General features: G+C 39.3%; 1 protein-coding gene across 2 annotated transcripts; it reads left to right on the top strand.

Annotated features, from left to right (window-relative positions):
* Positions 1–10,531: 10,531 nt before the first annotated feature.
* Positions 10,532–23,016, top strand: LOC137260035 (dnaJ homolog subfamily A member 1-like). Of its 2 annotated transcripts, none has more exons than XM_067797720.1 (6): positions 10,532–10,910; positions 15,393–15,563; positions 16,462–16,753; positions 18,247–18,474; positions 19,705–19,935; positions 20,563–23,016. In XM_067797720.1, exons 2-6 carry the CDS (start codon positions 15,432–15,434, stop codon positions 20,880–20,882), a joined length of 1,203 nt encoding a protein of 400 aa, XP_067653821.1. In that variant the 5' UTR covers positions 10,532–10,910; positions 15,393–15,431; the 3' UTR covers positions 20,883–23,016. The 2 variants fall into 2 exon arrangements, with proteins under 2 accessions (XP_067653821.1, XP_067653822.1); XM_067797721.1 differs by having other exon boundaries at positions 10,652–10,780.
* The last annotated feature ends 1,635 nt before the right edge of the window (positions 23,017–24,651 follow it).

The raw sequence follows: 24,651 nt of genomic DNA, 5'->3' as shown, positions 1-24,651 counted from the left end.
GCCCTGCCCATTTTACTTGGTTTAATTGTTTTGTCTTGTCCTCTTGCCACAGAAGGTTGTTTTATCTTGTTATTGCTAGAAGGTACGAAAACCTAATGCTGCCAATTTTGTAGCATAAAATATTTTTTTAAAGACAGTTCTCGTTACTTCGATTATGTACTCGTTGCTTCGAGTATTTTCTCGTTATTTCAAATATTTTTTCGTTGCTTCGAATAATTTCTCGTTATTTCGAGTATTTTCTCGTTACTTCAAGTTTCTTTCAAAAACTTGAAATTTCGAGTATTTACTTTTTGCTTCGATTTTTTTTCTTAATTTCTAAGTTTGATGAATTTAACATGTATAGTTTAGGAGATCTGCTCTGAGCAACATGACATCCTCAAAGTCACAGCCCAAGTCACGTGTCCATGGATACAGCAAAAAAAAATAGAATAAAATAAAATAAAATTCATAACCATTAAATGACACATGTATGGACCATGCTTAATATGTGTGCCAGGTTTGATGAATGAAGCTAGCATGTATAGTTTAAGGAAATCTGCTCATATCCACAAAAGATTCATATCTAAACCACTAGAGGCAAACCTATCTATCATGCTTAATATGTGTGCCAAGTTTCATGAATGAAGCTAGCATGTATAGTTTAAGGAAATCTGCACATACCCACAAAAGATTCATATCTAAACCACAAAAGGCAAACCTATCTATCATGCTTAATATGTGTGCCAAGTTTGATGGATGAAGCTAGCATGTATAGTTTCAGGAAATCTGCTCATACCCACAAAAGATTCATATCTAAACCACAAAAGGCAAACCTATCTATCATGCTTAATATGTGTGCCAAGTTTGATGAATGAAGCTAGCATGTATAGTTTCAGGAAATCTGCTCATACCCACAAAAGATTCATATCTAAACCACAAAAGGCAAACCTATCTATCATGCTTAATATGTGTGCCAAGTTCCATGAATGAAGCTAGCATGAAAAGTTTCAGGAAATCTGCTCATACCCACAAAAGATTCATATCTAAACCACTAGAGGCAAACCTATCTATCATGCTTAATATGTGTGCCAAGTTTCATGAATGAAGCTAGCATGTATAGTTTCAGGAAATCTGCTCATACCCACAAAAGATTCATATCTAAACCACTAGAGGCAAACCTATCTATCATGCTTAATATGTGTGCCAAGTTTCATGAATGAAGCTAGCATGTATAGTTTAAGGAAATCTGCACATACCCACAAAAGATTCATATCTAAACCACAAAAGGCAAACCTATCTATCATGCTTAATATATGTGCCAAGTTTGATGGATGAAGCTAGCATGTATAGTTTAAGGAAATCTGCTCATACCCACAAAAGATTCATATCTAAACCACTAGAGGCAAACCTATCTATCATGCTTAATATGTGTGCCAAGTTTGATGAATGAAGCTAGCATGTATAGTTTCAGGAAATCTGCTCATACCCACAAAAGATTCATATCTAAACCACAAAAGGCAAACCTATCTATCATGCTTAATATGTGTGCCAAGTTTGATGAATGAAGCTAGCATGTATAGTTTCAGGAAATCTGCTCATACCCACAAAAGATTCATATCTAAACCACAAAAGGCAAACCTATCTATCATGCTTAATATGTGTGCCAAGTTCCATGAATGAAGCTAGCATGAAAAGTTTCAGGAAATCTGCTCATACCCACAAAAGATTCATATCTAAACCACTAGAGGCAAACCTATCTATCATGCTTAATATGTGTGCCAAGTTTGATGAATGAAGCTAGCATGTATAGTTTCAGGAAATCTGCTCATACCCACAAAAGATTCATATCTAAACCACTAGAGGCAAACCTATCTATCATGCTTAATATGTGTGCCAAGTTTGATGAATGAAGCTAGCATGTATAGTTTCAGGAAATCTGCTCATACCCACAAAAGATTCATATCTAAACCACTAGAGGCAAACCTATCTATCATGCTTAATATGTGTGCCAAGTTTCATGAATGAAGCTAGCATGTATAGCTTCAGGAAATCTGCTCATACCCACAAAAGATTCATATCTAAACCACAAAAGGCAAACCTATCTATCATGCTTAATATGTGTGCCAGGTTTCATGAATGAAGCTAGCATGTATAGTTTAAGGAAATCTGCACATACCCACAAAAGATTCATATCTAAACCACTAGAGGCAAACCTATCTATCATGCTTAATATGTGTGCCAAGTTTGATGGATGAAGCTAGCATGTATAGTTTAAGGAAATCTGCTCATACCCACAAAAGATTCATATCTAAACCCCAAATGGCAAACCTTTCTATCATGCTTAATATGTGTACCAAGCCTGATGAAGGTATCACGAATAGTGTAGGACCTCCCAAAAGACAGACCGCTTAAAACAACACATTTTATGGTTGTAGTCCAGGAGGAGGCAGCTGGAAAACCTGATGTCGTAGCCTCCCCAGTACTGATTTGGTTTGACACTATTTTCAGTTAGTATCATGTCTTGGGCTCATGAAAAAGCCTTTAATACTCTCAGATTGTGGTTTCAGCTTTTTTTTGAGGGGCCATTTTACGTGGTGGGTGTCTGTGAGCATTTTCATGACATTTGGTTTACTGCCCGACTAGATCTCAAAGTTAATCATGGGCAGTTTACTACTATCAATCTGATCAGTTTCATTTTGACTTTTGTGTATTGCTAAAGGATGTATAAATGTTTTTACATATTTTTGCTTTTGAAAATAATCAAAATGACCGCCATTTTGAATTGTGTGTTGCTTTCTCGGCAGTTAAATTTACATAAAAAATGTGTCCATCTACATCCAATTTTGATGTTCTTTTACACTTGTCTCTTCTAGAGTGGTGGCTTGGGCACAAAACAAGTAATTTTGTATGGTCATATCGTTGTAATATAATGTTTTACAGCTTAATCTTTGAGACAGGTAATTTTCACTGGAATCAGGTGGTTTTTGTTTCCTGTTAACTTCTAGAGTGACAGCCTGTTATATTGAATTATTTCATATTATCCAGAATTCAAAATGGCTGCCAAGATAGCCACCATTGTAGTTTTACTACTTATACATAGCGGAAGACTAAATTTGCACTGCTGGCATAGTGACTATTGCATTTACTCTATGTCAGTTCAACCAATCCACGGGGAGCAGAATCTCTCGACATCAGAACACCAGAAAAGGGATAACATGACCATCACAAATGCTCCAACCATGGTCAACTGGTGAAGGAATATGATTGGTTGAAGACACTGTATTCAAACATGCACTGGGTAGTTTACTTGCTCAATGTGATATTCTAGACTTGGATGTTGGTGAGAGCTTTTCATTTAATGTCTTGTCTCCTCTACAGACATCACTGGATTGTTTCGTACATACATGTGATCTGGTGATGTTGATAGGCTTTTGTAATGTAAGTTCTGGTTGTAGATATTATAATGCGCCCGTGTACTGATGTATTTTTGTATTAATGTTGGACTTGTTTCTTGGTGTGTTTCTGTGTTGGCAGTGTTTAGTAGGATATGGCAGTGTATGGCAAAAACAAGCACCACTACACGGCGATAAAGTAGGGCACATCCGATTTCCATGGACAAAAACAGTTCTCGAGTTCACAACTTTCAAAAACAAAGCAACAAAACAAACAAGTACAATTGGACCAGCTGTGCGGATAACGGTTTTTAATGTACAAAAACAGTACAAAATCCTCGAACATGAACACCAACATTGTTGCCGCAGAATGTGTGTCTACATTGTCCTTGTTCAAATTTGAGATTTGAACAGGGTCAAAGGTAACTGAAGCCCGACACGTAAAACCAGAGATAAAAAAACTTTTTTGAGAAAAAACCCTCTGGAACCGTGTTCCCTCAACGTATGCAGCGCTACCTATTCTACTGGAGGGTTTACAGTAGTAGACACGCAGAGTACATTGTCACAAAGTGTACGAACAGTAAACCATCCACATCCACATCCTCCAGAAGAATCCTTGATCCACTTCTGTCCTTGGAATGTCTTCTCGGCAGTCGTCCTGCCTCTGGGGGACTTCGGGGTCCATTTCCGCCCCCAGGACGATGGCATCCACGCTCCTGGTAATAAAGGTAAAGATATTTCACATCATTGGTATTGTGTGTATCAATACAAAATATATACCTCCACGAGAAAAAAGCTCAAATATGAAACTCAAGTTGTGACTTGGCAGTAGACGTCATTGTAGACAAGGATGCATTTTATGTTTTCTTTAAAAGAACGTTCGAAAAAACACTCTTGTTTCCGTGGACGACGGTTCTACTAATAAAGGTAAATAGTATTCTACATCATTTATACTTCCCACACATATTAAGACTGCATGAGTGTTGTTTTTACACTGCTATTAGCAATATTCCAGCTATATCACTTCGAGAAACAACAACTACAGGCTCCACACAACATTCCCATATGGGAAATCGAATTAGGGTTTTCTGGAGCGTCATGAGAGAATGATTTAAGCATTTGGTTATTCGACGATCCCCATAGATTTAAATCCGAAACAAGTATGTCAGGACATGAAAAACAAAATTTGATGTACATATTAAACTGAAATATTGAAATAGTTTACCAGCAGGTGTCGGCGAGTACACTAACTCTCAAAGTGACCAGCCGGGACTTGCTTTGTTTCGAACTACCTATTGAAGGACGGAATGGTGGGTTAACACTAAGTTATGCCATCTATAGATAGCATCGTACAGGGCATGCACGAAGGGGTCCCTATCTACACTACCACCTAAATCTACCAGTCAAGTGCAGTCAGCATTGGGTCTACTGGGGATGCTGAAAAGACTGGGACCACAGAGTGTGCCAACCCTAAACTAGCTGGATTGCTATAGCAACCATCCTGACTGTACAATCAGGCCCTAGCACCGAACCTACTCCATGTACAGTCGGCAGGGGGCTACGCGGAGAGCGGACATACTATGGAGCCACCATGAGACAAAAGCGCATCCCATCGGTCCCTTGGAAAGCCAGTGTACTAAAGTCCAGGTGGAAGGGTTCAGAGGGACACAACACCAAATCCAGAAGGTGCCAAGGTTCCTGCGTCTGAAAGAAATGAGTCATGCATAAACATCAGGAATCATATTTCTCGCGTATGTAGATTGGTTTAACAACAGCGAGTAGGTGTGGTTTTATGCCGCTTTATTCTCACGACGGGCCTCAGAAGTGGGCATGGGGACTCGAACACTAGCACTGAACATGGCGTGCCAACGCCTGAACAACTAGGCTACACTACCACTCCATTTACATACAGAAATCAGTATCATCCTTTCCCATCTATCCCTAAATGGCTGTGACTATGCTTGTCATAAGAAGTGACTAACAGGATCGGGTGGTCAGGCTCGCTGACTTAGTTGACACATGTCATCGATCGATGTTCATGTTGTTGATCACTGGATTGTCTGGTGCAGATTCGATTATTTACAGACTGTCCCCATATAGCTGGTATCCACGTTCCTAATAGTAAAGTGAATATATTTTACATCATTGGTACTTACTGTGTGTATAAATGTATGTTATATGCCTTCACATGGAAAAAATCCAAAACATCAAACTCGAGTTGTAACTTTGCAGTAGACGTCATGGTAAACAAGGATGCATTGTTTGAAAGAAACAGTTGCTTTCGTAAGCGACGGGTCTACAAAAAAGGGCACAAAGCCCTTTCCATAATGTAGGCTTCCTACACACATTATGACTGCGTGAGTGATGTTTTTACACCACTTTTAGCAATATACCAGCTATATCACTTCGAGAAACAACAAATATATGCTTCACACATCATTCCCACATGAGAAATCGAATTAGGGTTGTTTGGAGCGTTATGAGAGAATGCTTTAACCATTCGGTTATTCGACGATCCCCACAGATTTAAATGCAAAACAAATATGTCGGGACACGAAAACAAAATTCAATCTAAATATGAAAACTGAAACATTGAAATACTTTACCAGTAGTCGGCCAGTACACTGACTCTCAAAGTGACCAGCCGGGACTTGCTTTGTCTCGAACTACCTACTGAAGGACAGAATGGTGGGTTAACACTAAGTTATGCCATCTATAGATAGCATCGTACAGGGCATGCACGAAGGGGTCCCTATCTACACTACCACCTAAATCTACCAGTCAAGTGCAGTCAGCATTGGGTCTACTGGGGATGCTGAAAAGACTGGGGCCACAGAGTGTGCCAACCCTAAACTAGCTGGATTGCTATAGCAACCACCCTCACTGTACAATCAGGCCCTAGCACCGAACCTACTCCATGTACAATCGGCAGGGGGCTACGCGGAGAGTGGATGTACTATGGAGCCACCATGAGACAAAAGCTCATCCCTTCTGACCCTCGGAAAGCCAGTGTACGAAAGTCCAATGTGGAAGGGTTTAGAGGGACACAACACCAAATCCAGAATGTGCCAGGGTTCCTGCGTCTGAAAGAAATGAGTCATGCATAAACATCAGGAATTCTCGCATTTCTCGCGTATGTAGATTGATTTAACAACAGCGAGTAGGTGTTGTTTATGCTGCTATGGCAATATTCCCACAACGGGTCTTGGAAGTGGGCATATGATTAAAACATAATCAACAGCTACTACAATACAGTTATGACGCATTGTAAATTGAAAATGACAAGTTAAACCCAAAGTGACATAGGTGTATGGATCATTAAAAAATGAATTAAAACAAACTGTCGTCAATGGGTGGGAATGTTGTAAATTGTGATGTGCTTGTCACTGCTCATTGCATTCGTGACTCACTCGTGTTTTTCTGCAATTACAGTCTGTTTGCTGTGAAAACGTACTGATGAATGTTTCTTTAAACAAAAAAGTAAATCGAATAAAGTGAAATTAAGATTGCAAATTCATATAATTTTACCTTGCCAATTGAACATTTAATTCTCAGAATTTTATTCAACTTAGGATGAAAGTCGTTTAATAAACGATCATAATTTCAGATCACTTTCTTTGTTTGTATTACAAGGGGGTATGCACATTAAATAAAACGCCGAGAAGGAGTTGGGTTGGTCTATGTTAACGCTCATCACGTACCGGACGTGCTCTTGTTTCACTGTTCTAACTGCTGCGCTTACCCCCTAGCAATACAAACCAGTGATAACGATGTAAATCTATGATCGTTTATTAAACAACTGCTCGCCATTACACGTTGTATGCGGAGACTGGAGGGAAACCAATTCGTACTGATATTAATACCGACAACAATAACTTCCGTCAAACCCTCAAAGTTATCTAATATATGGTAGCCATGTGTACATGGGATGGCTGTTGATAGCCTGGATATTTTTTTTAAAGTATAAGTTTACTATAGAAGTATATGGGAAAGCATTTGGTGTCGAGTGACCACAAATGCGACTATCCCGTCACCACTTCTGAATTCGTTCTCGATGGGACCCGTTCCGGGGTAGAATAGCTCTTCAGCAACCCATAAAAGGCGACTATGCTTGTCGTAAGACTAACAGGAACGAGTGGTCAGGCTCGCTTGACCACCCGACACATGTTGACATAAGTCATCGGTTCCCAATTGCACAGATCGATGTTCATGTTGTTGATCACTGGATTGTCTGGTCCACACACGATGATTTGCAGACCGCCGCCATATAGCTGGAGTATGGCTGGAGTTTGGCGTACAACTAAACTCACTCACTCATTCTCGGTGGTGCTCAACGCAACCTGTGTAAACTTCAGATCCTTATTCATTCGTAATTCCATGCCAGGCAAATGACAACGAAATATGTAAATAAACGTAAACTATACATTAACATCTATTACTGTGTAAATCATTTTTAACAAGTTTGTAAAATCATTTATGTGTAACACAATAGAGCAATAAATATTGTACACGTAGTAGAATTGTTCACATAAAAATATATATATGATATGATATGCATGCATGTATATGAATGTGTGTATCCATAGATGTTTAATCTGCATTTCATATTTTGATGCAACATCGATGTACCTGCCTTTCGAGGTTTTTTTAGATTTACCCACATACGCAAACACACACACTTTCTCTCATGCCCTCTCTATCTCTCTTTCTCTCTTTCTCGCTCATACACACACGCGTACATCTACATGTTATTACAAGGTGTCATTTATTAACTTCTAGCCTCCCCATGAATTTGGTAGATGGAAGTCATACATAATTGTTCCCCAATTCATCGAAGGCTTCAGTGGGGGTAGATACATCGATGTTACAGTTCCATACAATGTGAGTGAGTTAGTGAGTGAATTTTGCGCCGGTTTTCCGCAACATTCCAGCAGTATCACGGTGGCGGACACCAGAAATGCGCCCAATGTCATGGGGAATCGAACCCGTATCTTCAGCGTGATGAGCGAACGCTTTAACCACTGGGCTATCCTACCGCTCCTCCCCTACAAAGTAAACATTGTCGTCATCATATTGTGTCAAGGTACAGAAGTACAGCCTAGTGGTTAAAGCCATCCCTCGTCAGGCCGAACACCCGGGTTCGATTCCCCACATGGGTACAATGTGTGATCATTTAATGAAGTTCCTTAACAATAACTGAAGCGCACGTAAAATGAATTTAAGCAGATAAGTTACTGTACCTTCCTCCTCGACCCGGTGGCCGCGCGGTAGAATGTCTACCTAGACGTATGGTGCCAATCTCGCTTCGGAATACATTTGCACTTTGAGTTCAAACTTGAACGATATTTTTAGTTGATTTCAAACACTCATGAATCATTCGAATGGTGATGTTCATATAAAGTTAGGAAAAGTAAAACCTGGGCATTGAAAAGTAAAAACCTTTCCCACCAAAACAAAAACCTCAAATGCCGCAATTCTGGGAAAACAAGAGATGGCCTAATGCATAGTGATGAGCACACTTCCGGTTTATATAACACATACTCATTTTTTCGACTATCCACATTGTGTGACTGGTTGAAGCTACCGGAAAATCGTAACTGTCAGCTGTCTTTTCGTAAACCCAAATGAAACATGGGCTGGCTACCCGCAGTCTCTGTACGTAGAACGCAACGTCACGCTCCACCACTGTAAACTTAGTCTCAGTGTATTTCGTTACACTCCACCACTGAGTCAGTCTGAGTCAACTTAGTCTCAGTGTATTTCGTTACACTCCACCACTGAGTCAGTCTAAGTAAACTTAGTCTCAGTGTATTTCGTTACACTCCACCACTGAGTCAGTCCACGTAAACTTAGTCTCAGTGTATTTCGTTACATTAAACCGCTCAGTCAGTCTAAGTAAACTTAGTCTCAGTGTATTTCGTTACACTCCACCACTGAGTAAACTTAGTCTCAGTGTATTTCGTTACACTCCACCACTGAGTCAGTCCAAGTAAACTTAGTCTCAGTGTATTTCGTTACACTCCACCACTGAGTCAGTCTAAGTAAACTTAGTCTCAGTGTATTTCGTTACCCTCCACGACTGAATCAGTCTAAGTAAGCTTAGTCTCAGTGTATTTCGTTACACTCTACCACTGAGTCAGTCTAAGTAAGCTTAGTCTCAGTGTATTTCGTTACACTCTACCACTGAGTCAGTCTAAGTACACTTAGTCTCAGTGTATTTCGTTACACTCCACCACTGAGTCAGTCCACGTAAACTTAGTCTTAGTGTATTTCGTTACCCTCCACCACTGTAAACTTAGTCTCAGTGTATTTCGTTACACTCCACCACTGAATCTAACAAAACCTAGTAGAAGGTCGCGTCAGGTAATTTTTGAGCGAGCAATGACCGTCCAATCAAACGAGAAACGGTTAAATATGTAAACATAATGCAAGCAACTTGGGAAACACTTTCCAATGCTTGCAGTATTGGTGAGTGTTCTGGTGAGTGTTGAATGTTGATAGGCATACTTACCTGATATATTTTTTATTTATATTTATATTTATATTTATTTATAAGGTCTATTTACGAAACACTAAAGTGATCATATCAATGTTCATCCAAAGTTCACAATCCAATAAAGTCTAATTACCTAATATATATGTTTTTATTTCACAAAGTCTATTTACGAAACACTAAATGTTTATCCAAAGTTGACAATACAATAAAGTCATCATATCAATGTTCATCCTTTCTTAAATTGTATATGGTGACGCTTTCGCCATAACATTTGTAGCCGTTTTCGCCAAGGGAAGGTTCCGTTCTGTTCCAACGGTGACGTTTTCGCCAGGTGCCGTTTTGCTGTGGTGGCGTTTCAGCCTGCACCCGAAAATGTGATGGCTGCAGGCACGTAGCAAGCCAATAGTTTCGGTCCGTTGACCGGCTTACGGAGTTATCCGAGTAAATACGAGCGCACAATTCGTGAATCGTTGTAATTCGTAACTACTCGCCTCTTTTCGTGACCTCTAAGAACATTCGTAACTACTCGGGTCATTCCGGAATGCAGGTTACGGAAAGAGGCGAGTAGTTACGATTGGGGTACGAGCCTTCTTGCAGGTTACGGAAAGAGGCGAGTAGTTACGATTGCTCTAAGAAGTCATCGGCTTGCCGGGATGACACGAGCAGTTACGAATGGAATCGTTATGTCTACTAGGCTCCGTCTACACATTGTCTCACGGCGCAAACGAAGCCGAGCACCGGCTTTAGGATTTCCCATGGCTGCAAATACAAACTTCCTGGTGTTGACTTCCTGCGCTGTAACAAACACATGCGCGAAGGTTCGAGAAACATCGGGGCCAACCATCGAACAAAAACGAGCAGATATAAGCCTGATCACAACGTACATCCCTCAGTATCTAGAAGAGTGTGAAAGGTAGTAAGGTCAAAACAACATTAGACAGCGATATTGTTACTGAATCTCAGTTCACAAAATCGTTTTGAAGAGATCCTACTTTCTGGAGAGATTCATTTGTGACGAGTTGAGATCGACTGATTTCACTCCGGTAAGAGGGCTATTTGTTTGATTATTCTAGGTACTCTTATATCGGGGCCTTATATTCATTAATCTTAGCTTGTAACTGATATTATTTTACGTAGGATTTGATGAAAGAAAAGAATTAACGTTTAGCCCCTTAGGATAATTACGCCATAACCACAGGGCAGGTCGTGAAGTCACTACGTTGTCCTGGCTGTACTGGCAAGCCGGATGAAATTAAATCAAAACTGATAAAGAGCTTATTCAGATGTATGTTTTCGAAAACACACTCAATGTACTTTCATTTTCGTGCATATGTTTCAATATCAAGCGTATAAAAGTTATGTGTATGTTCCTTCATTTACACCCTTTCTTTGGCAAGTAAGAATACCCATGATATATAGTAGTAGTATGTTTTCACTGTGTACCTTATGTTAGGGTGGGAGTCTGGCTGTTGTATGGCACAGGTCAGCATTTCTTCACACTTTGTAATTTTTTTTCACATTTATCATGATAATAAGCCAATTCTGTTATCACTGTATAATTCTGGATGTTTCCCTGGTACGGCCATGTGTTGTATCTAAAAATAGCGTATGTAACTGTATATACAAAGGACCAGGAGGTCATGATGGTGGTCTCCAAACACCAGTACTTGTCTGGAAATACTGATACGGACTATGTACACATTTCCGCAGAATTACCAAGTCTCACAGATGTAGCCAGTAATAACTATTGCGAAACCTGCATGGATGTTTTGTATTATTTCATCCTGTTTGAGTATTACTTCTTACATGTACATATGGAGAGACTGTGTGTCCTTGATTCTTAAATTTAGTGGAAAATGTTATCATCTAAAATTGAATTTAATTTAAATCCCAAATATTTATTTGTGTGTAAATTGTGTCCAGTTTCTCCTCTCATTCGCAAAGTATCTTGTGAAAGTGAGAAAAAAAAATAAAACAACCAGAATGTCTAGTGGCCAATATCTCCCCAGCTAAAGAAAACAAACATTTCTGTAAATATTTTACTCTGAGTGGCTACAAATATGCAAGAAATGTTGTGGAACAACAACAGTGCAGATGTGTACTCTGCTTCTTGGTGGCCATATTGATATGACACACTTTTGACAGCATGTGGTTGTGAACAGATGTCCAGCTGAAGTCACTGCCGACCACTCTTTCTATAAAATTACTGAAAAAATATGCTTGATTTAAATAGGACCATGGCAACCACAGGGGGAAATTGCTCTACCCACATCCTCGATAATCTCCAGGATGTGTGTTCTTATAAATCTCAGCACGTATCCTTGTTGCATCAGTGTCTCAGCCAGATAATTTTGTTACCTTCCTTTGCAGGCTCTGCATTCTCACAGTAGCCAGTCAGTTGAGCTTACTGCTACCTTACTTGCTCATGTTTTATGCAAAGATAGTAATCGCAACCTCTCAGGTTTGTTCGCAGTGCGACTGAGATTTCTTATGGGGAATCATACAGACCAATTGTCAACACAGAAACTTTAAAAAAGTACATGCAAGAACTCCTGCTTTCAGAATACTGCATCAGTTGTGTAGCCAAGCCTAATCAGACAGATAATTTAAGAAGCAAAAGTGAGTTGCACTTAACTTCCCAGCGTAGGCACCTGATTCGGTTAGAAGCATGCCAAGGGAGGTAATAAAATCATCAGGCTGAGCAGATGCATCCATAGTATAGTGGAGATTTATCATAACATATACCCTGGTGATTATAAAGGAGGCCCTCCCCAAGATTAATGATAATATGGAAGTACATCCTCAAAGCTATCTGGAGCAGTAATGTGCTGGCACATATCTGGTTTATCCTGTTTTGGTCTTGAGGAGGACAATGTGTAAGGCCACTACAGTTGTGAGTCATGAAACATGTTCAAGTGCTGGCTGAACAAGTTTAGGCGAGTGACAGTGTGTACTGACAATTGGGTGTACTGGCAATTTGAGGATGTGGGTCGAATCAAGCAGAGTTTATTGTTTACAGAGACACAGATAAACTGCATTGAAAATTACACAAATATTCATGCAAAAACGCTATTCCTCTTAAGTTTACTGCATATGAGTACGCCTGAAGTTTTGTAAAGACTGTACTCAATGTATATATGATCTTAAGTGTATACAAACAAAACTTTGCTGAAATAACTGAGGTATATTGAAATCTCAGCACCTGGACTTGACAACTTGCTTTTTTTTCTTCTTGTTTCTCATTTAACAGATCATGTATAAATAAGAAACAAGTAAACCAATATTTAACCTTAATAGTATTTTGACACCTATTGGAAAATTGCCAAATGCTCAAATACGTTTAAGTGTATTGAGTACTATTAATTTGGGTAATCGAAGGAAAATTACATAACTCACTGACCCACAAAGTTATCAGTAGCTCCATAAAGAAGTGTAATCCCAGATTTAACCACGTTTTCATTTCACTTGCTGTACCCAGTTCCAAAAGGGCACTTTGGAACATTGCTATGATTTTATGAATGACATTTGAAGTTTTTAAACTGAAGGTGTGTTTCAAACAATAATTAACGTCAACATTACATTGACATAGTCAGGTCAAATTAATACAGTCAGATGAAATTGTAAAAAGTGACTTTAACAAATGTTGTGATTTTGTCCAATAAAGATGCAGATGAGGTTACTTACAATTATTAAAAATGGGATAAAAGTAGTTAACTGTGTTTTTATGAATCAATAACATCATATTACACAAAAGTGTATTTTCCAGGTATTGTTCTTACACAATAAGATATTCATCCTAACATTTTTCAGTTAATAATCTGTCTGTAATCCAGTGAAGCAGTCTAAAAGCACCTGTTCTTGTGTCTACGTAAGTAATTAGCCCTAATCCTTGAGCTTCCACAAGTCAGCTTACAACTTGGACTACAGCACTACAAATTGATATCTATTGTGTTACAAATAGTAATTAATGAACTTACAGGTTCGTTAAGCTGATAAACATGCTGTTACTGTGTTGCCATGGAAATGAAAGTGTCAGTGGCCTGAACAGCCTAGTGTGCTGCTATATAAAGAGTAACAACGGTTGCTGGAGAGTGTTGGACTCCATTGATTCAGGGTCGTCTCTCATTACTGGTGGCTGTGAGGACCGAGGTAACTGTAGTAGAGAGTGGTAATAAGCTATCTTTGTAATATGTTAATAGATCAGTTTTTCTGCTGGAAAATCACCTCCTTTAAGTCATCCATTCATCTTGCATTTCACACCATTTTCCACTGGCAGGCAAATCGCAGTGTTTTTTTGTTGTTAGTATGTTCATGAAAAACCATGTGTGTAATAAGCTATCCTTTGGGGTTTTTTTAGTTGTTATAATAACATAAGCTCTGCTAGAAGATCAACTCCTAAAGGTCAGCCATTTATCTTGCACTTCAAACAGTTTTCCATTGGCAGGCAAACCACACCTTTTGATGCTAGTATGTCCAAATCAAGGATCTAGTATGGAAAGTCAAATCAATTTTAGGTATGGATTATAGTGGATAAATCTTTGCAGCCCTGATACAGGTGAACGTGATGCATCTGAATGATGAATATGAATACAAGTTACAACACCTGATGCAGGGTTTTATTTGACGTGCAACTGTGCATCTAGCACACGCAAATATTGAGAACTGGTGCAGAAATAAATTTCTATGTGCTAAGGAAGCCATACAGCACTCTGGTCACGTGTTACAGGGGTGGGTTGTTATGAAGATTGCTAGAGGGAGGAGACATGGGTTGGTGGGGTCGGTTTGAAATATTAAATTGTGTCAAGCAAAGGATTGGCCTGAGGCATTATCACAACCTTTTCCTAACTGGTCAGATTAGCTCAAACTCGATTCATGCTCTGTTGATTAAGTCTCTTCATGAAGTGAAATTATATCTGAAACTGATTTATTTATTAGATTTTATGAAAATGGGATCTCACTTTGAGAGGGAGACATAATGTTATTCACGGTACACATCTATGACTATGCTAAGTGTTTGGTTGTTCTTTCAGAGAGCATGTACATAATTTAACCCATCAGTCCACATGAGTTAAACTGCGTATAAAAAGTGGAATAAATGCAGATCTGGCATTACAATTCAACAGCTGGCTGTTATTGTATATATCACCCAACAGTCATACTCATTACCCGATATTTCTGATACGTGCAAGTTTTGCCTGGTAGTGTAATTGCTTCGGAGCTAGTGTGCACAGTATACAGTATTTTACTTGCATGATCCTTTACCTTGCTGAAAGGGAACTCAACTAGTAAAAATTCATCAGGACCACTAAATGATAAGTTTGAAGTGGTCCTGGTTGAAAGTGAATTTTGTATTGATAGTTATGTAAATGTACGGATGTTATTATGGACGAATGAAGTACAGACAGGTGCACTAATTATTGTCCACTCACTGATCCTGTGGTTTAATGGGAAATTTTGAACGGTTTCTTTCCCCTGGGATTGAATATGCACAGATTGTGTTGTCAAATGTATTTTTTATTTTGTAGGAGTCTGGCATATTCCTGTGAGAACACATACAAGCAATCATGGTAAAGGAAACAGGTTTTTATGATATATTGGGTGTCAGCCCGTCATCCACACCAGATGAGATCAAGAAGGCGTACAGAAAGCTAGCGCTGAAGTATCATCCTGATAAAAACCCCAATGAAGGAGAGAAGGTGGGTTTCATGATACATATGACTTGAACGTCATTAGAACTGATTAGTGAGAGAGTGAGTCTGTTTTTTGTGCCACTTGAAGCACTACTCCAGCTATAATGTGGGAGGGGATACCAGAAATGGGATTCACACATTGTGCCCATTTGGAGAATCAAACCTGGGTCTTCAGTGTGATGAGTGACAGTTTTAATCACAAGGCTACCCCACTGCCCCATAGAGTGAGCGAGTTAATTTAGTTTTATGCCGCTATTAGCAATATTACTGCAATATCCCACCATGGGACACCAGAGATTGGCTTAACACATTTTACCCTTGTGGGGATTCGAACATGCCCACATGTTCGGCATGATGAGCAAAAGCTTTAATCACAAGGCTACCCCCACTGCCCCTTAGAAGTGATTAGCGTATGAATAGATAGATGTATGTTACCATGTATAGTGTATGTATCGTGTGTATTGTACCTTCTGATTGATTTATTCAAAATAAATATCGCGGTGGCCCATGACAGTTTGTCATAATCATGTCGTAATCATTCGATCGTATGTCATAAAGACCCTCTGTGAAATGTTGTGTTTAACAATTCAAAATAATAAGTATCTCATGCAAAGTTTTGCCTAACCCAAAGTAGAAGTCTTGTTGAATAAGTCCTCAATAAAACCACCATGAGATAATCATTCACTATAATCCTTGTATTGTATGTTGTGGAATGGAGATCAGTTAAAAGTTCCCTTTTCACAATTAATGTCAATAAGCATGGAGTACAAGGTGTTGTTCGATCCAGATTAGAGGCTTTGTCCTGTTAGTGCCGCTGAAAATCCAGTAAAAGGCGATCATATTCTGTAATCCCTGTAATATGTTATGGAATATGACTCATCAGTGAAACATTCCCTTTTTACAGTTCAAGGCAATAAGCATGGCATATGAGGTGTTGTCTGATCAGAAGAAGAGACAGATTTACGATCAAGGAGGGGAGGAAGCAATCAAGGGAGGGGGTTCAGGAGGGGGTGGTGGATTCCATTCTCCCATGGACATTTTTGACATGTTCTTCCACGGAGGAGGTCGGAGGCATAAGCAGCCTTCTAAGGGCAAGGACATTGTGCACAAGGTTAAGGTCACTCTTGAGGAACTATACAATGGCGCAACACGGAAACTGGCTTTGCAGAAAAACATCATTTGCAGGAGTTGTGAAGGTATGTTATTGTATTTTTCTCGTCATCTGATCTGTTTGGATGTATTGATTCTCATGATCTGAACCACTGGATTGTCTGATCTTTGGTTGATTGTTTGAAGTATTGCTGAATAATACTGGCTGCCTATACCATGTCCTGATTCTGATATCATGTTTTTACATAAAATCAAGATTCACGTAGATTCAGTGTTGAACTGATCCTGACGCAGGTGACAAGATCGCAGGTGACAGATTGGTGGTCATCAGGCTGATTTTGTTTGACACACATCATCATGATATCCCAGTTGCGTAGATCAGTACGCATGCTGGTGATAAACTGATTGTCTAGTCCAGACTCTGTTATTTGCAGACTGATGACTAATGGCCGAAACACTGTGACATTGAACAACAAACAATCTTTTCGCAATTGTTGGTGTAAACATACAAATACATGTTATGACAAAATTTGTGACCTATGAAACCATTTGAAGACGGAAGACATAATACAGGAAACTTGTGCGAAAACTGAAACTGGCCATTATGATGTAGATGGTGATTATAATAGCAGATGAACATTCACTTTGTTTATAACCAGGAATATATTTGATTCAGACTTTGCCTTTCCTTGGCCAAGTATAAAAGGTCAGATGAGGAACACTTTAGTGTGGCATTGAAACTGAAGGAAGTATGCAAATGTCAGTGAAACTAAGAATAGGTGCTTGGTGAGGTTTGATTACTATTGGACCCATGAAGGTCCGGGGTAGAATAGGCCTTCAGCAACCCATGCTTGCCATAAAAGGCGACTGTGTTTGTTGTAAGAGGCGACTGACGGGATCGGGTGGTCAGACTCGCTGACTTGCTTGACACATGTCATCGGTTCCCAATTGCGCAGATCGATGCTCATGCTGTTGATCACTGGATTGTCTGGTCCAGACGTGAGATCGATGCTCCTGGACTACTCATTTGTGACATCATTCGGACTTTACGTCACATTATGGTTTGAATGGCGTCGCCACTGCTGACAACACCACAATACAATTGTGTGCGATATTTGTACATGTCAATACTCAGTGAAAAAGCTTCTAATTTCTGGAAATTGAAAGCCATTCAATCATGTTTTTCGACTGAATCAGTGTTCATGGTATGAGTGCATGGAGAATAAAATTATAAATATGTAGTCCGAATATTTTGTGCATAATAATTTCTTTACAATCCTGAATCACTTAGAAAATTGTGTTTTTTTATATGTTGCGGTGTAGAGGTAGTTGAAATTTAAGTAAGTAGATCAGAATCTATGCTTCTAAAGCATGCATGCAAAGTATTTTTTGTGTGTGTTTTTATTACTTTTTGGCATGAAAAACGCATGTTTCTGCATTAACGTGAACACTGAATCAGGTTACAGAATTCTTTTGGTTTATAGTAGGAAAAAGATCTCACATGTATTGGATGCCTTAATTAGTTTGGTCAGGACAAAAATCTGTAACTTCTACTGAATGCCTTCATTTGTTTGGTCAGGGCGTGGAGGAGCAGAGGGCGCAGTGATAACTTGCACCAGATGTGATGGCTCTGGGATGATGATTCAGGTGCACCGACTCGCACCTGGCATGGTACAACAGGTGCAGTCTCGATGCTCTGAGTGTCGGGGTCAAGGGGAGATAATCAACCCCAAGCTGCGGTGTAAGACGTGTCAAGGCAACAAAGTGGTCAAGGAAAGGAAGATACTTGAAGTCCATGTAGACAAAGGTAAGTATATGAGTGTGAGTCAGTGAGTCAGTGAGTGAGTGAGCGAGCTAAGATTTAACATCACATCGGCAATATTTCAGTCATATCGTGACGAAAACATATTTGACATTTAAATGAAATATGTGTATAATTTTGAATAAACCTGTCAACAAATCACAGTAAAACAACTAAAATATCTGAAATAGAACTGAGACTTGCATGTAAAGTTAAAACTAGTAGCACTATTTTGGGAGATAAAATATAAACAGGATAGATCAACAGAACCTAGATCACCATACTAGGGACCATGGGCACCTTTTCTACCTGCATGGACCCTAGTTGGATTTACATCATTCCTTCACCTGCTGGCAATAGTACGATATGTTAGCCAAAATAGCAAGAATACTACGATTAAAAACATGGTAGACTTAAATTTGAATCAACTTCTTTTACAATAATTTTACAATGCTTCAACCCCATTTGTTGGTACAGAAGGATCGAAATTATTAATGCCATCGTACATATGGTGCACCTAAGATTGAAATGTCATGGTTAAATTCTTATCTGTGTGCTTTTATAACATACTTAATTTGTTTAAAGAATGTTTTCACCATTCATCTTTCGTGATAAAGTGACAGTGTATAATGGCTGTAAGTGTACAGGCCAGCCAGCTAATCATCAGTGTCTTTTTAATGTTTGGGCTCAGTGAATAAATGAAAATATATACCTAGCAATGTTTTATTACTCCTGATTTATTAGTGAATGTTACAATTACAAGTTATACAACGTTTCCATTCAGTTCAAGTCATGTAATATTTTGAAGTTAATGTCAATAGACCATGAATTTATGACACACCTAAAAATGAAATAGCACACTTAAGTGTTTTGAGTAGTTGACAGATTGAACATCAACATCATGTGCCATAGTTAACATCAACACCATGTACTTAGTTTCATGTAGTAAAGACCCACGAAAGTCCTGGGTAGAATAGGCCTTCAGCAACCATGCTTACTATAAAAGGTGACTATGCTTGTTGTAAGAGGCAACTAACGGGATCGGGTGGTCAGGGCCATTGACTTAGTTGACACATGACAACGGTTGCCATTTGTGCTGATCAATGCTCATGGTGTTGATCACTGGACTGTCTGGTCCAGACTTGATTATTTACAGATAGCTGCCATATAGCTGGAATATAGCTGAGTGAAACTCAACTCACTCACTCATGTAGTAAATGTGTGTTATTGTTGCAGGTATGAAGGACCAGCAGCAGATCAGGTTCACGGCAGAAGGGGACCAGGAACCGGGGCTCGAACCTGGGGATATCATCATTGTCCTGGACCAGAAACCACACGGCACTTTTCAACGTCATGGCAACGACCTCATCATGAAGATGAATATAGATCTTGTTGAGGCCTTGTGTGGCTTTGTCCGGCCCATTGAAACACTGGACCAAAGGGTCCTCAAGATTACAAGTCATCCAGGTGAGACATCCTTACATCTTAGTGTGTTTGGGTAGCATTGGGGTTAATGCGTTTGCTCGTCATGTTGAAAACCTAGGTTTGATTTCCTAACAATGGGCACATTGTGTTATTGCTGGAATATTACTCGCCACAGACATCAGAAACATGGTTTTAAGACATCATCACCTGTTTTGTCCCGAAACATTTCTTTCAGATTTTATTCAAATGTACCATAGTGAGTGATACAGTTACCATTGTTCATTTCCCTTGTCAGGGAAAGACAGGGGCCAAGTAGGTAAGTTGCTTACTCGTCATAACAAAGGGGAAAGCCTTCATGGTTTAGTGGTTAGAGTGTCCACTCAGAGAGCAGAAGGCCGCATCTTCGAACCCCGGCCACATTATACCAAGAGATGCTAAAACATATTACTAGTTGGTCCCTGTCTGGGGCTCAGCATTAATGGGTGCCACAAGGACTGGTCAGCTCGGAGTCAGTATAACGTGTCTTGAAAGCGGCATGGTATCGCAGTGAGCTAGCACTATAAACCAGCATAAGCCTGGGCTAGTACAAGCAGCCATGAGGAATCTAAATCGGATGTTATTCTCTTAAAGGAGAGTGTTCATTATCTGTCCTTTTTTTTCTATTTCCAGGTGAAGTAGTGAAGCATGAGGATGTAAAGTGTGTTCTCAATGAAGGAATGCCAATCTACCGTGATCCATTCTCTAAGGGACGACTTGTGATTCAAATGACTGTTAACTTCCCCAAAAACAACTTTGTAACTGAAAAACAACTCAATGTGATCAGGAGCATTTTGCCCAAACCAGATGAAGTCATAGTGTCTGACGATGCAGAGGAATGTGATCTTGTGAACTTTGACCCCAATACCGCCAAGAATTCTAGACATAGACAGGCTTACGAGGAAGATGATGATCATCCCGGTCATCAGCGTGTACAGTGTGCTTCTCAGTAATCATGTTGATCCGAAGGATCAACAGATGAACAAGTGAACTTTTCAGGACCAAAATATTATCGTGGATGTGACCTTCTGATATAGATGTAACGTTATTGTCTCATGGTTTGGGTGTAATTCTGTGTTATAGTCTTACATATGACTCTGAGCTGAGTGAAAGTGATGGAGAGAAGCCTGCAAGTTGGTTTCTACCAATGTTTTGTGGACAAGTATTTTTTATTGTGTTTCTCGTCTGTACAGGGAGGGGATCTGCGATAGGGTTGCCAAATGGTTAAGTGTTCACTCGCCACACTGAATGTCCAGGTTTGTTTCCAACATTGGTACCATGTGTGAAAACCATTTCTGGTATTGCTAGAATTGGCATAGAACCTATCTCAGCACATTGAACAGGTGGGAACTGAAATAACCCTATGGTTTGGGTTGAAAATGCAACTAATGTGTTGTTTTTCTGCTTATTGTACTCTAGTGCAGTGGTTGCAGTGTCATAAATGCCAGGAAAATGATTGGCTTTCAAAACATGGTAGAAAAATACTGGACCACAATTAATTCTTGTATTTGTCTTTATGATAAGATCAGAAAAATGTTACGTTTTCGCTATTTGACAGAAAGTTTGTTCACGTACATCAAGGGTGGTTAATCTGTTCTTGTATTCAACTGGGTAAAACAGTGATATAAAAATTGTTCAATTGTAGACACTTATTTATATCTGAGAGACACATAATAGTACATTTGTCCAAATGTAGTCCAACAAGCATGGTGGGTCACTAACCTACTGTTTGACACAGAGGTTATTAATGAATACATTTATTAATTTTGCAGGCCAAAACATCAATATGTCCCACTTGAGGCCAGGCAGTTTTGTTAAATACTAACACATCAAAGTTTTTTTCACCTTGTATGATGCATTTTATCAAAAATATATGTGTCCCAAACACACAACATGGCAGTTTAACAAAACAGGAAATTTGAAATATGAGAATAATTTCTTGATCTTGCTTTGAGTTGAATATATATACTCATAAATATGAATAAGGGAATGCATAAAAGTACAATTGTTCCTGTATTTAATTTCTCTCACAGTGCAATACATACATTGCCAAGAAACCGGGAAAAGAATAAAGGAACACTTCTACTTTCATGTGTTACCTTATTCATTTCCATGAATATGTAAATAGTTTGTTTGGGATATTAACTGTTTTACCTTTGCAAAATGCTCCAAATTGCTAATTGACAAGACTATCTCAAGACTACAGGAATTGGCTCATCATATATTTATTGATATCATTATCACTTGTCACTTTTGTAATGTGGATTTTGTGGTGCAGTGTCGTAACCATTCATCTTAGTCAAGGGGTCCATAGTTGGTACAAGATCAACAGGACTACCTCAGTCTTTGCTGGTCATGAGTTGAAAACGTAACAAGAGTTACCTCCCTTGCATTAAGACCGCATTGTTTACATACTCATTCTCACCTTGCACAGTATCCGAGAATCTCTGTTCGATAGTTAGACCTTGTTAATCTGAAAATCATTCCTGTAAACATTTTTGAAAAACATTATACACAAAAATTTGTTTACCAGGTTTTAATTTAGCAAGGATAGCTGAACAGAGTTTTACATGTACAGCCAAAGGGAACTTTTCAAGGTGAATTGGGAGATACATTCCCATGAGCTTTGCATCAATGATTTGCCAAGAAAGTACTTTCATACGCAAATTAGATATTTTTATTGCCGATCAAAATGTGCCATTGAATAATGAAAATGTGGAAATGTTTTTATCACTTCCTTTTATATAGGAATGAGGTAGAATAAAAACCTGTTTTGGTTCATCGGAAAAGTCACAGTAAAGCAAAATACTGATTTATCAAACATCAAGAAAAACTCAATGACTCGTGATGAAACTTGTTACATGTTTGTTCTCAGGATTTAGATTTGTGCCAGTTTACTAAATAACCAATCTTTTTGAAATTTAAATATATAATAGCATTCTAGATATGTTATAGGCTAACGTTACAGGCTAACTTATAAATAGTATATTTTCGCTTTGTGAAAATGTATGTATTGAAATGAATGTCTAGTTAATTTAAATGTTGGTGTTATTTTCAAACCGTTTAATAAATTTGACACTTTGTAAAGCTCTTTGCTTGTTTATTACAAAATGTAACCATAGGGTCCAAGACTGGTGGAAATATTCTGTGTCATGTCTGTAGTAAAACATAAATTAGAAGGTGCTCCAGGGAAGATTATGTTGTTGTACCCGGGCCCCTTTTCCCAAAGCTCTCCCAAGTTGTGAAACAGGGCCCTGTAGCGTACGTTTGGGACTGTATTTCATGTTGTGGTCATGAGCGTAGTGCCCAGGGCTTAGATTTTTGAGTCTCTCTTAGCGCTAAGATACTGGAAAGTGCCATACATTAACTTAAGTCTTTCATAGTGCTTAGAGAGCATCGAAAGTCTAGGCCCTGCTCACAGTTCAGTAGCAGTTGAGCAGCACTGGTCATGGGGAGAGCCTCTAGGACTTCTGTCCTGCCCCACAGCAAGCCAGATGTGATACATGTGGTTTCAGTCTAGGCAAGTGAGTTTGTTCAGAATTGCCTGTGCTCACCCAGCAGTGAATGGATACCCGGTGGGATGAGTCGTGTTACAGGCACTTCACAGGCAGCTTGGGTTAACCAGGGTAAAAATGCCCACTATGTTGTTTGACATATTAGTGGTCCTTTTTCGTGTAGTTGTGGTGTCTGATCCCGGCCTGGGGGCTTGAAACCCAGTGGTGTTGGGGTTATCGTCTAGAGTTGTCGGAGACAATATTGTGTGTACATTGGTATGCAACATGGACAAACTTGACTCAACATTCCTCCCTTTACAACTACATTCTAACACGTCAGAAGTACAAAGAAAAGACAACACTTAAGGAATTCCTGGTTTTATTATTTAACATGGTGGGAGACCTGGCTAAAACACCAGGTGAGTGATCCAGTGAGGATGAGGTGTCAGGATCGAGCCCACCCGTGACCAAGTGTGAAAACCTTGGAGTCAACTTTGTGTGCAGGCTCTTCACGTGTTGTCACAGCCCCTAGATTCCAGTACACAACCCCATGCACCTAAAAGAACCTACGAATCCGTTGGTATATAACCAGATAGCGGCCACATGAATCCATGCAAACATCTAGTTGTGGGTACAGCAACATGCAGTAAACTTCGATAAAGTACTGTGACTATAAGTCCCAGTCCACCTGACTGTTAGACCGAGAAAGCCACAATACTCACGGTACACTTAGAGGCAGCAAGCGTTTGTATACTCTCAAGGGAGTTGAGATTGACATCCAGTGATTGAGGGGAAAATACCAGCACTTTGAACAAGCACTAGTTGCGTGAATATATGCACTATATAAATATCTAAAGTAAAAATCAATTGCATAAATGTAACTGAATTCACAATACCAACCACAGTGGTAGTAATTGTAGCACTAGTAGCATCCCAACTGTAGTGATAGTACTTGTAGCTCTAGTAGCATCCCAACTGTACTAATAGTAGCTGTAGCTCTAGTAACATCCCAACTGTAGTGATAGTACTTGTAGCTCTAGTAGCATCCCAACTGTAGTGATAGTACTTGTAGCTCTAGTAGCATCCCAACTGTAGTGATAGTACTTGTAGCTCTAGTAGCATCCCAACTGTACTGATAGTAGCTGTAGCTCTAGTAGCATCCCAACTGTAGTGATAGTACTTGTAGCTCTAGTAACATCCCAACTGTAGTGATAGTACTTGTAGCTCT

The sequence above is a fragment of the Haliotis asinina genome, chromosome 13 (assembly GCF_037392515.1).
Source record: "Haliotis asinina isolate JCU_RB_2024 chromosome 13, JCU_Hal_asi_v2, whole genome shotgun sequence".
NCBI classification, from domain to species: Eukaryota; Metazoa; Mollusca; class Gastropoda; order Lepetellida; family Haliotidae; genus Haliotis; species Haliotis asinina.
This window is presented reverse-complemented; position numbering and strand designations above follow the sequence as displayed.

Excerpts from the sequence above, each read along its gene's own strand:
- LOC137260035 (XM_067797720.1), top strand. The coding sequence starts at position 15,432 with ATGGTAAAGGAAACAGGTTTTTATGATATATTGGGTGTCAGCCCGTCA. Across the intron at positions 16,754-18,246 it reads CATTTGCAGGAGTTGTGAAG|GGCGTGGAGGAGCAGAGGGC; the intron begins GTATGTTATTGT and ends TTGTTTGGTCAG. Across the intron at positions 18,475-19,704 it reads TGAAGTCCATGTAGACAAAG|GTATGAAGGACCAGCAGCAG; the intron begins GTAAGTATATGA and ends TTATTGTTGCAG.